Source organism: Canis lupus, chromosome X, assembly GCF_048164855.1.
Source record: "Canis lupus baileyi chromosome X, mCanLup2.hap1, whole genome shotgun sequence".
In the NCBI taxonomy this organism is placed as follows: Eukaryota; Metazoa; Chordata; class Mammalia; order Carnivora; family Canidae; genus Canis; species Canis lupus.
The window spans coordinates 47,754,335-47,766,813 of record NC_132876.1 but is presented as its reverse complement, the minus strand read 5'-3'; the positions used below and the strand labels follow the sequence as shown (position 1 = coordinate 47,766,813).

The following is a 12,479-nucleotide window of genomic DNA, read 5'->3' as shown; positions in this document are numbered from 1 at the left end:
CGCGTGTGTGTTTGCTTGCTATTATCTCTCTGGAATGAGGTGGAGACGATGCCAGCCATGTAATTATTTTCAGAATATTCTGTTATTTTGCTCTAACTTTAAAAAAAAAATCCCAATATTGAAGCAAGAATTTAGCTAGGCTACGTATGCATGGACATGTCACCGCCATTCTGTGGAGCTCAGTTGCAGTTTCTGTTTCTCCAAGTAGCATCTGAATGACCCCAAACAAGCTCTGGCACCTCATTAAACCTCAAGAAACCTCGAAAAGCTGGTGACTGTGATATCAGAGTCCCCTTGTTAAGGAATACATGACAGAGCAGATGCAATGTAACAAGTCCAGAGTCTGGCCTACAGCTGGCACTCAGAGTTCTCTGGGTTCACAGAATGAGGGAACAAGATGTATTGCAGTGGATACAGAGTCTGGCATACAGAGTCCCCTGTGTTTGTAGCTATAAGTACCTGGGTCCGGTCCCACCCCTCCTGACTCTAGTTGGCCTTTTCTGCAGGGCAGATTCAGTTGGAAACAGTTCCCTGGTAGGCTGGTAGCAAACTCAGGGGACAGTAATTATAAGAAATAAAGTCGCCTCGGGCGCCTGAGGCTGTCTTCTCCATGCCTTTGAGGAAGGGACTTCCCGTAAGGACTCCATCTTGCTTGTGTGGCGCTGACAAAGGGGTTCGGGACCTCCCCTCCCCTTCCTCAGCAGCCGTCGTTGATCTCCAAACCTCCAGCTCCAGACCCCACAGACTCTCTTCACAAGCAAACCGGGAGGACATTGGTGACGGATCACTGCCTTCAGTCCACACCATGGGTGAGTTGGTCAGCATGAGGCCTTGGTCTCAGATCCCCAGAGGGTATGAGGGGTTCTGGGCCCCTTCCCAAACCACATCACCCCACAGGACACCCAGCCAACCCCCTTTTAGAGGAAGGGTGGAGTGGCCCAGGCTGACTATTCTCCACTCTCTTGAAATGGGCTAAGTGGGCCCTGACGTTCCCATCCTGGTTCCATTCCACATGGAAAACTTCCCCTCCTATGGAAGTGGTCATGGCTGAGGTGAATTTTCTTCACTGGTTGAGGGGATAGACCTGATTTATGTGGTCTTCACAGGTCCAGAGTTTGGAGAGTGGGGAGGGTCTCCTAGGTTGGCAGGGTAGGAGGCAAATGGGAGGGGGTGTTGGTATAAATTAACATTCTCTGGATGCCTGCTAGAGGCTGGGGACAGGCAGAGCACCCACCATTACCCTTGACTCTTACATAAACTATTCAGGGTAGACTGTATTACCCCCATAGAAGTTTCTTGAGGTTTGTTTTATAACCCAGCATATGACCTCTTCTGGAATGTCCCACGTGTAGTGGTTATGTGCCCTGTTCCACGCCAATTAAGTGAATTTGTTAGTTTACTTAATTCTCATTTTAAAATCTCCACCTAGTGGAATTTATGTCTGCCATTTTATAGGTCACTCAAGGAGGTGTGCTAATGTTTCCCACTGTAATGGTGAATTTATCCATTTCTCCTTTTACTGTGATCACTTGCTTTGCACGTTTTGGCTCTGTGTTAAGACATGCACACAAATTTAGAATTTTGTACTAATGGCTTCTTTTTACATTGAAACTTTTATAATAATGAAACATCCCTCTTTTCTCTAGCAATGCTTTCCCCCCTTGAATTAATACCTTTCCCTTTAGTAATATGGTTACACCAGCTTGCAGTACGTTAGTGTGTAAATGGTACACATTTTGCCTTGTTTTAGTTTTATTTTCAAATTTTCTAGACAATTAAACTTTGCATGTGTCTCTTTTAAGGAGCATTTGATGGAATTTTTTTTCTAGGTTCATAATATCTGGTTTTCTATTTGGAATATCCAGTCTGAAACTTTTAATGTAAATATAGGTATAACTTGATTTCTATACAGCGTGTTAACTGCACATTTATTTCTGCCTGTTGTAAGGCCCTTTTCCTCTCCTTTCCTTGAAATTATTTAGTATTTTTTTAGAGGGAAAGAGAGGTGGGGAGGGGCAGGGGAGAGGGAGAGAGAGAGAGAATGGCTCTCTCTGAGATCATGACCTGAGCCAAAATCAAGAGTCGCACCCTTGGGGCACCTGGGTGGCTCAGTCAGTTAAGCCACGACTCTTGGTTGCAGCTCACATCTTGATCTTGGGGTCATGATATCAGGGTTTTGAGAGAGAGCCCCGCCTTGGGTTCCATGCTCAGCGTGGACTCTGCTCGAGATGATCTCCCTTTCCTTCTCACTCTGCCCCTCCCCTCACCCCTCCTCTTTCTCTCTGTCTGTCTCTCTGTCTCTGTCTCTGTCTCTCTCTCTCTCATGAATAAATAATAAAATCTTTAAAAAAAATTGGACCACTTAACCAACTAAGCCACCCAGGCACCCCTATATTAGTATTAAATTGTTACCTTATTTGGCCGGACAGTTAAACATTCTCATAGTATTTACCCTTAATACCATAATGTACTTTTTTGCCTTTTCACGGTCTGATGTAAATTACTTCTTTAAAGCTCTTCATTCAGACAGTGAAGGAACGTTGAAACACTTTGATTCCACTCACACCCTCCCAAGGTATTGCCATGAATTTTAATTCTATGTATATTTAAACCCCTAGAAGAAATTAGCCTCATGGTGCTATATAGTCGATACTCATTTAGACTTGCCTACATACTCACAAATGCCATTCATTAGTCTTTCTTTCCTGCATCTCTGTGCCTCCACGTGGGATCATATTTCTTCTGCCTGAAGGAGAACCTTTAATATTTCTTTTAGTCTGAGTCTTCTGGTCACAAATTTTCCCAGTTTTGCTACATTAACATCATTGTGAAATGTACATCTTTCCTTTAGGAATGTTTTTCCTTAAAGCATACTTTGTCTCCTCTTAGTATTGTTATACTGACTTGATTATCCCGTTACTTTGGGAAGGTTCTCAAGCAAGATCTCTTCAAATGCCACTTCTCCACATTTCCCTCTCCTTCATTCTTGGACTCAAATGAAGCATGTGTTAGATATGCCCACTACATCTCATTTAATTCTCTCCTCTCTCTTCTGGTATTATCCATATGATGTCTCTCCAGGCTATTCTGGATATTTTCATTAAATCTAACTTTCACTTCTCTAATTCTTTCTTCAGGTGGGAACTCACCCTTGACCCTTGAACCATAACACCAAACTTTCAGGGTGGATTTTGTTATCCCCCAAGGCAGAGGAGGGAACTGTGAATTAGAGGTGCTAGGCAACTTGTCCCAGGTCACCTAGCCTGAAAAGGGCAGAGCAGGGGGCTAACATCACAGATGAAACCCTAGGCCCAACCCCTTTCCTCTGTGCTCGATTTCTTCGTGGCTGCAAACGCTCCCCACGTCTCATCCTCCCAGGAAAGGGAACCACAGTGAAGTTTTTCAACCTTTTTGGCACTGTGCCCTATTTTGTTTTTGGATGATAAAAGTCAGTGATATTTCTTCATTAGCCATGGTATCTCCCCAGAACCTTTTGTGGCATTTGGGACCATTGACGTGTTGTTCTCAATTTCAGGGCATAATAACGTAGGTAACTCCTTGCAAAGAAGAGCAAGATGCTGGAGTATTTACCGAAGGAGATATAACAACTGGTCTGAACAAGTCAGTTCTGGCATTTGTCCTTCACCCCACCAGCAGCAAGATGGAGATCCAGCAACAAATGGCACTCACATGAGCACCCGAGTAAGATAGTAAGTGACCAGTCAGCATAGCTGAAATGTACCAGCCAGTGGAATATATAGCCTTGTAGTTGAATACATCAGTCTCTTCTCCAACCTGGAAGAGTGAAGAATGATAGAATCAGGATAATGATTGAGCAAACTTTATTGTACCCTGGGATCAGTTGGAAAATGTGTAATAGAAGTCTTTCTGAGCACATGTAGACTACTTTCTTCTTTCCACTTGCCCACAGCACTCCCTATGCCATTCCACCGTGTCATTGGAGAGGCAATTTTCAGAAACAAGACCAAGTCCAAGCTAACATGGAGGGAGAGCAAAAGCCTCCAGAGAGAAAAATGAAGGGGGAGAGGCAGGATGAGACCTCGGGGAGCTGGTTCAAGATCATAGTGAGTGTCTTGGCAAAAGGGGCCTAATATGCAGAAGAAGGTGAACAGAGGGAATTGTGTTGGACTCATGTAGAGATGCTGGGTACTTTTCTGGGGCAGAGGAGTGGGTAAGCAGTCTTTTTATTAACAGGAGTTAACATCCTAGATCAAGTAAGGGCAGACTCAGAGAAGCAATATAAAGGGAACAGACTGACTACAGGGAGAATCCGGTAGGTTGTCTAAGAGCAGAGGAGACTACAGCCAGGGAGATGGAGCAACTCCACACCGGAAGGCTCAGTTTAGCTCTAGCTGAATGTGGGAGGAGGTTGAGTCTCTGGTGTCCCCTTTGGAGAGGCAGGCTAAGGCACCCTGCCCTGAGCTAGGATCACTTGGAACTTTATAAAAGGAAGTACATGTTAAACATCTTAAGTTGATTATTTGAAGAAAAGCGTTTGAATGGAAAGGAAATCCATGTCTGGTACAAACGTTTGCAATAATGGATAATGTCCTATCAGAAGAAATTATTTTAAAGTTTTAAAGCCCCCCCCCAAAAAAATGTATGAAACAAAGACAATGGTCTTCCCTAACCTTCTCTTAACCTTGGACTCCATTGTGTCAATCTCTTCTCCCATCTCTGCCTCCTAGATTCCATTCGGCATCAAATATGAAGAGACGTGGCTGCTGAATCTGATTCAGGGACAATGCAGTGTCCCCTTCACCCCAGTTGAAGTAAGAGAAGACAGTGAGGCAGATGAGAAGAAACAGGGCAGATGAGCAGTGTCTTGGGTCTCATATTCTCTTTCTCTTGCCATTCTCCCTATAGTTTCACTATGAGAAAATGCAGGCCCAGTTCTTTGTTGAGAATGCCAGCATTGCCTTTGCATTGAAGAGTGTCAACGGGAAGATCTGGGATGAGAATAATGAAACGGTGCGTGCCAAGGGCATGACTGTAGCTAGTTGGGGGCAGGAGGGCAAGAGAGGGGTAAGGTCTTGCGTGTTCCCAAGGCTCAGGTTTCCTGGTACTTACCCAGCCCCTCTTGTGTTCCCTACAGGTCTCTGTCTTTGTCTACCCCTCTGACGCACCCCACTCTGTGCAGAAGGAGCTGATGTCAGAAAAGGTGGAGCAGACAAAGGTAATGCAGACTCAAGACTAGTTGTGCATCCACATCCAGACCCACATCTTCTTCCCACACCTATTGCCCCCATCTCCACCTCAAACTCAGAGCCACTGACCCCATCTCTAACTCTGCAGCTGACCATGAACAAATGATACGTAGTTTCCCAGCAACCTCTTAAGAGCCAGAGAGTCCCCTATGCCTCTGGTATGCCCACAGCAGTAATTCTAGGGCATGTGAGGGCAGAGGGGTCTGCCTGGGAAGGAGACATAGGGATGGTAACGTGGGGAGGGGTTGGAGCTAGAGCTGTACCAGCCGGGCTTCTCCTCAGCCTTCTGATTGCCTCCTCTGGGCTTCTCGGAGACTTGATCACCCATGATATTGCAATGGTACTGAATCCTAGAAACAGCATGGCTGCCTCCCTGCAGACCCATGGAAAGAACATTTCCAAGGTGAGGACTCAGGCCCAGTGCTGAGACTGATGGTGAAGTGGGAGAGGTTAGGTAGAAGAGGCCCATTGGCCCCAGATATTCCCCGTTGGGGTCCTCACTCTAACTTTTTCCTCATCATAGCTTTTGCCCTTGAACCCAAGCAACAAGAAGCCTTACCAGCGGGATGGCCCATCCAGCATTATGCAGAATGCCTCCAGTATCAAGCCCTTGAACAGTGAGGTGAGGTGTGGTACCCAGATCCCTCTTTGAAAGGAAGGCAGGAGTGCTCATGGAGTGGTGACAAGAGTCAGGAAGTGGACTTGTTGGAAAAGGGAAGGGTTGCGGGTGCAGGATCATCCTGGCCATCTTTCTCTGCTCCATGTGTTTCCTCCCCATAATTATAGGTGAAGTCCGCAGGGGAGTTGGACAAGAGCAAAAGCCTGCAGCCAGAAGAGATGAGTGCCAACAGAAGCTCCCTGTGCACCGCTTTTCCTGATAAATCAACCAACATAAGGTCAGTTGTACACTATGTCACCCCATGGGACTCTGAACTATGCCTTATGGTGCCTGTTTGGAGGAGGCAGCAGCTCCGTTCCTTTGCGGGGGGGGGGGGGACCAGAGGCCCTATGCTCTCCTCCCTCTGTCCCTCACCTGTGCTTAGAGGTCTCCTTCCCTTCCTCTGACCTGCTCACCTGTTTGTCTGGTCTGGGATCTGTTTGCAGGCTATCTGCACACAGTTTTCTCTAGCGTGCCCTCTGCAAAGTGTGATCCATGAAGCAGGGCTCCCCTTCCTCACTAGGACCAGAATGACCACCTTGAACCACATGCTGTGACCTGGACAGAGAAGGGCCCTCTAGCCCAGAGCCTCATGCTGAGACAGGCCTTCCAACTCCCTCCTGAGACAGCGTTTCCCTCCCTTGTTTTGAGAGGGAGCCTCCTTTCCTTGAACCAAATGTATTGCCCGCCCCCCCCCAACCCGCCCAATCTCAGGCAGCCACGATGGCTTTCCTGCCCCATGCTGAGGGCTGAGGTCCTGGGGAGCTGTTCCCTGAGGTCCTGTTCCTCTGGCCCAAAGCCAAGATCTGGTCCCTCCCTGGGAGACACCAGGGTTCCCTGAGTCAGGGGGCCAGAAGTGGGTGACTGCCAGTGAGCCGAGGGCTTTCCTGAAGCAGGGATGGAAGGCAGAGGGCAGAAGTGCTTGAGGAGAATGAAGGACAGGCCTCTCAGAGGCACTTCCCCCTCCCCTCCTTCCACACATCTCATCAACCCGACTGGTCCTTCAGGGGAGCCCTGGGGATCCCGACATTGGTATAATCCCTCAGGCTAGGAACCAACTGAGACAGGCACAGGTGCACAGGGGCCATCAGGAGGGAAAGCAGGGATCATAAGAGGAGGCCACAGAACCTCAGCCGTGCTGACCTGGGGCTTGACCCTCTACTCCTTCTGGGACAGGTCTCCTGCCCCTATGGTTGCCTTGTTCCCCATGCCCAGCTTGGATTTAGCTCACACAGGTGACAAAGTTTCAATCAGCATCCAATGGGCCCCCAGCCCAACACCTGCATGTTTTCCATTCCTACTTTGGGTGCTAGGGCCAGCCAGGGCAGATGAAGGAAAAGGCTGCAGCCATGGGGCCATTTCCTCCTTCTCTCTTCCTTCCTGACCCCTGCCACCATGGTAGAGCTTCTTTCCCTTCCCTTTGCTTTGCTTTCTCTTCCTCTTAGTCTCTGGTTCCCCTATGTCTCTCTCGCCTTTCTCCTCCTACCCTCTCCCCCTCGTCTGTCTTTATCTCCCTCCCTCTCCCTCCCTGCCTCCTGGTTCTTGCCTCACTCACTCCCATGCCCCAGCATCCTGGGCTATCCCTTGGTGGTGGTGGTGGGGGGGGTCATAGTGCTGCAGAATGCTGGACCCCTAGTGAGGTAGCAGAGTCCTGGGCGCCCACCCCATTCCCTCTTCTCTCTGGTGCCTTCGGTAGGGATCTGAAGGAAAGAAGGGAGGCAGGGAGGGGAATTCAGCCCTGGAGCCTGAGCTCCAAATGTTGCTTCTGGTGGCACTGGAGAAGGCAGTCAGGGCAGTCTAGGTGGGAGCCGCCCAGGGGGATAGAGAGGGAGGAGGGGGTGGGGTGGAGAAATGGAATCAGAGAGGAGGGGAAGAGAGTGTGTGCTTTCCCTATAGGTCAATCCACAGTGGAGGTGCCAAGGGCCCCGGAAGGCTGGGACACTGTGGTGTAGGTGGGACATACTGGGCTGTGAGTCAGGTGTAAGTGTGCTTGCTCCTATGACGAAGGACACTTGCAAAGAAAGTCTCACTAACTTTTCTATTTTGTCTGGATTTATGCAGCTCCATCCTGGAATTGTTTCCCAAGTTATTATGCCTGGTAGGTGTATTCCTTGATCATTGACTTCTCTACTGGCACGGATGCTTCCCACAACCTGCCCTGAAGCCATTTAGGTCTTGCAGAAGTTACAATTTTCATGACCCTTAGACCGTGGGATTCGCGTGGGAACCCGACAAGGGCTCCAGATATCCTTCAACCACGTTCTCCACAGGCATCAGGGACCTCAAGACGATGATCCCAAATGTAGTCTTGCCCATGTAATTTCAAGGGCCATTTTACACCTGGCCTCTGACCCTCACCCTCTCTGGGGCCCATCCTTTCCATGATTGTCCAGTACCAGCTCCTGGTCTACACTGCCCACTTCCTCTTTTCCTTTTCCCAGGATAGCCAGGAGTCGCCTTCACCAACCAGCATTGGTATTGCAGCTCACAAGAAGTTACCAACCTGCAAGGTGAGAAGGGTGGATCAAGCAGGGTTTTGGGTGGTGCGTGAGGAAGGGGTATCAGCCATGGTCCTGAGGACCATTGTGATTTCAGGGAAGCTTCTTTGGATCTGATGCACTGAAGAGTCTAATCCTGCAATTCCTACTGCAGTAAGTACTCCTGGGAATCTGGGGAAGGTGATGGCTAGGATGGGTGAGGTCACTCAAGCTCAGGACTGCTGACTGGGTCTTGAAATCTCATTTGGGGTCTAGACCACAAAGATAGACTATCCTCATTGCCACCCCCCATCCCCCCGCAGGTACTACTTGATCTACGACTCTGGAGACCGTCAGGGTCTCCTCAGTGCCTACCACGATGAGGCCTGCTTCTCCCTGACCACTCCCTTCAACCCCAAGGACCCAGCCCTGTGAGTAGCAAAACTCAGACTCTGCTCCTGGGCCCTGTGGCTCCCCAGCAGACACAGGGCAGCTCCTGGAAACACTCACACTGGCCAGACCACCACCTCTTGCTCCCTTTTCTCTCCTAGAAGCAGCTTGTGTGAATACTTCAAGGAGAGCAGGAATTTGAAGAAACTTAAGGACCCCTGTGCGTGTGTGATGGGGAATACTGGACAGGGAAAGGGGGTGTGAGGAGATAATTATAAGGTCCCGGGTGTGGCAACCCCTGACCTTTGCTCCCTTCTCCTCTCTTCATAGCCCTGCGTGTTCAGCTGCTGAAGCAAACAAAGTGTGACATCGTGCGCTCCCTCTGTGTGCTGCCCAAAACTCAGCATGACCTCAGCTTCTTCGTGGTGGACATGTGGTTCCAGACGGTGAGCATCAGTCTCCTCCCTTGGGCAACCCCAGAAAGCCACAGGTGGGTAGAAAGTTTAGGTGACTTAGCACCTGGGCTCTTCTCTTTCAGGAGATGATGATCTGCTTCTCCGTCAATGGGGTGTTCAAGGAAGGTGCGTGTGTGTAGAACCTCCTCCCCAGATGCCCCCACTGCTCTCCCCACTGCTAGCTGGGCTCCCTCTCAGAACTCTCCCAGCTTTTCTGGTGCCTTCCCTCCCCTTCCTATTCCTGCTATGTTCTCCCATCTCCACTCTGCCCTCAAATCATCCCGGTCTGAACTAGGTCTGTGCCTGTCTGCCCCACATAGTCTGGGCATTAGGGACACAGTCTGTGGAGTTTGACGGCTCTCATCCTAGATCCTTACTCTGTGACCTTGGGTTCTTAACCTATAAGTTTCCTCATTTGCTAATGGAGCTAATGATGCCTATCTCTTGAGCAGCTGTGAAAAGTGCATCAAATGCACTTGATAGGGTCTCTGTCACTGGTAGAGTCCCTGTCACAGGGAATAGATTGCCTTCCCCATCCAGAACACCTTGACTCCCCAGAGAACAAGTGTCCCCTTCAGCATGAATATCAACTCAGACCCTGACTGGGGAATGCTGTGTGAGTATGTAAACATGTGGGATGCTAAGGGGGTATTGTTGTGTGTTGCTGAAGTGGAAGGAATGTCTCAGGATTCTGTTCGCGCCTTCACCCGGACCTTCATCGCTACCCCTGTCAGCAATTACAGGTGAGTGCTTTGTTGTGGGTGTAACACCCAGTTCAGTATGAGTTCAGGGGTATGGGAATGGGGAGGTACAGTCTTTGGGGTGTTCTCAATATTGTGAAAAACCATCAGGTACATCCAAGGAATCATGTCTCCTAGTGATTAAGAGCATTGGCTCTGAAATCAGATTATGGGTTCTTTCCCTGATCCCCACACTCACTAGCTTTGTGACCTTTGTCAAGTCACATGATCTCTTTGTGACACAGTGTCTTCCTCTGAAAATGGAGATTAGACCGTCCACTCCTTGGCAGGTGTGTTCGGTAAATATGGACGTAAAATTGTCCGTGGTTTGGGGATAAACCTATAAATGTAGTGAAATTGGTTAGACAATCTCTCTAAAGGGTGAAGGAAAAATAGAGGTACCGGCCAAGGAACCTGAGTGGCGTGCCCAGTAAGGGTATGGAAAGAATCTGGTTTCTGAGTGGCAGTGGGAGCAGGATCGTTGTTGGGGTGTGGGTTTGTCTATCTGTCCAGTTTCTAAGGTCCCATTTTTTTCCTTCAGCCTGTGCATCGTGAATGATGAGCTGTTTGTGAGGGACGCCAGCCCCAAGGAAACCCAGAGCACATTCTCTATCCCAGTGCCCACACACTCCTGCAGTTCCTGGCCCACCCTCTGCCAGAAGCAGCAGGAAGTGGTACAGACTTTCTCCACTCAGTCTGGGATGAATCTCCAGTGGCTTCAGAAGTGAGTGTTGGGGGTGCATGGGGATAGGAGGGAGCTGGGAGGAACCAAGATTGAATCATGTCAACTTGCAGGTAATTTGTTTTGCTCATTTATTTCACTAATTATCACCCTGAACATTATCCTTTCATTACTTATAAGCTGAGCTCTTCCTTCCTTCCTTCCTTCCTTCCTTCCTTCCTTCTTTCCTTCCTTCCTAGCTAGCTTCATTTTGTTTGTTGTTTTACTTTCCTAAATCCATGGACCTGTGCCTTTATTGACAAACATTTTGGTTTCAGGAGTTTTTCCCAGTGCTCACTGTGCCACAGGGTTCATTCCATTGCCTACATTGTGATAAATGTGGTGGCATGTTTCTTTTGCATAGGTTGGGAAATGGTACTGTGCAGTTAGATTGTGTCTGCTTTAGTTTTAATGGATATCACCTATGCTTTCTCCACACTAGGTAACTTCATGACAGCCAGTGGGACTACACAGGTTCTCACTTGGCCCAAGGTGAGGCTGAGGAATTCAGGCCAAATGAGCCGAAACTGGGTGGCCTGGGGATGAAACTCAGGGCTCCTGGCTCTGCTGATCTCCCAACTCCTTCTCTTCACTTCCCTCCAGGCCAAGCACACAATCCCAAAGGAGGCCCTCACCCAGACTCATCCAGGATCCTGAGAACGCAGCCCTGACAAGAAACTCTTGGATGTAGTCATCTTCATCCTCATCTTCATCATCTTTGTTGTCTTTTTTCTGTAGCCTGAGTTAGTTGACTGAGTGGGAGGTTTGCTTGGGGCTGGGAAGCCAACGTTTAACTGACACTAATCCGCTCAAAGATCAGTTGTGTAGGGATCCCTGGGTGGCGCAGCGGTTTGGCGCCTGCCTTTGGCCCAGGGCGCGATCCTGGAGACCCGGGATCGAATCCCACGTCGGGCTTCCGATGCATGGAGCCTGCTTCTCTCTCTGCCTGTGTCTCTGCCCCTCTCTCTCTCTCTCTCTCTGTGACTATCATGAATAAATAAATAAAATCTAAAAAAAAAAAAAAAAAGATCAGTTGTGTATTTTCCCACTCAGGATCCTTGATTCTCTGCTTAATAAATAGTGACATAGCATGTTATGTTGAATCTATGCAAAATCCATTCGAGGCCTGTATTTTGATCACTGGTCCACAGAGAAAGAAAAGGAGAGTCAAAGAGGCTCAGTGACTCTTGGAAAACAGTAAGGGTAGAGGCTCAAAAACTGGACCTCTCTAACGCCCAGGCTATGTGTGTGTCCTGTGGCTGTGTGGCTACCACAGTGGGGCATGTTCTCTCTCACTCTGTCATACCTGGGGATGCTTTTCTGTGCCCCTAGTGTATTAGTCAAATAGTTTTAGGCAGAGAACACTATTCCTTCTTAGCCATACAAATCTATTCAAATTTAGCAACAATCCATTTGGGGAAAAACAGCAGTAAAGAGCACAAGAGAACCTGAGGAGAAAAGACTTGTCTTCATATATTACTGACATTGACACATAAAGACATAAGTAGAGAGAAAGGAAACTGATACTAAAATTGTTTATAAGATCAATAGAAACACCCAAGTAAATATATAAAAAGCTCTGTAAGCATAATAATCTACAAAATCACAACTGCAAATATTGTGATAAGGTAATAAGTGAGAAAAGAAAGTTAATGATTGTATTATCAGAGAAATGTGTGTGTGTGTGTGTGTGTGTGTGTGTGTGTGTAAATGCATGGCATCATGCATGTTTTCTGTACTGATGTATTAGTTTCCTAGGACTGCCATAACATTACAATAAAATAAATTAAAATTTAAAATTTCAAAAGTT

General features: G+C 48.1%; 1 protein-coding gene across 1 annotated transcript; it reads left to right on the top strand.

Moving 5' to 3' along the window:
* The first annotated feature begins 400 nt into the window (after nucleotides 1-400).
* On the top strand, nucleotides 401-12,479 carry LOC140628828 (nuclear RNA export factor 3-like). The gene is made up of 19 exons (XM_072818367.1): nucleotides 401-809; nucleotides 3,536-3,710; nucleotides 3,932-4,085; nucleotides 4,710-4,793; nucleotides 4,888-4,992; nucleotides 5,117-5,197; nucleotides 5,752-5,850; nucleotides 6,015-6,124; nucleotides 7,948-7,984; nucleotides 8,328-8,396; nucleotides 8,482-8,537; nucleotides 8,687-8,794; nucleotides 8,915-8,973; nucleotides 9,084-9,199; nucleotides 9,292-9,334; nucleotides 9,879-9,951; nucleotides 10,490-10,672; nucleotides 11,112-11,161; nucleotides 11,273-12,479. The coding sequence occupies exons 1-18, from the start codon at nucleotides 611-613 to the stop codon at nucleotides 11,113-11,115; spliced, it is 1,755 nt and encodes a 584-aa protein (XP_072674468.1). The 5' UTR covers nucleotides 401-610; the 3' UTR covers nucleotides 11,116-11,161; nucleotides 11,273-12,479.

Coding starts and splice junctions, on each gene's coding strand:
- LOC140628828 (XM_072818367.1), top strand. CDS start 611: ATGCCTTTGAGGAAGGGACTTCCCGTAAGGACTCCATCTTGCTTGTGT. Junction 810..3,535: donor GCCTTCAGTCCACACCATGG/GTGAGTTGGTCA, acceptor TCTCAATTTCAG/GGCATAATAACGTAGGTAAC. Junction 5,198..5,751: donor AAAAGGTGGAGCAGACAAAG/GTAATGCAGACT, acceptor TCCTCATCATAG/CTTTTGCCCTTGAACCCAAG.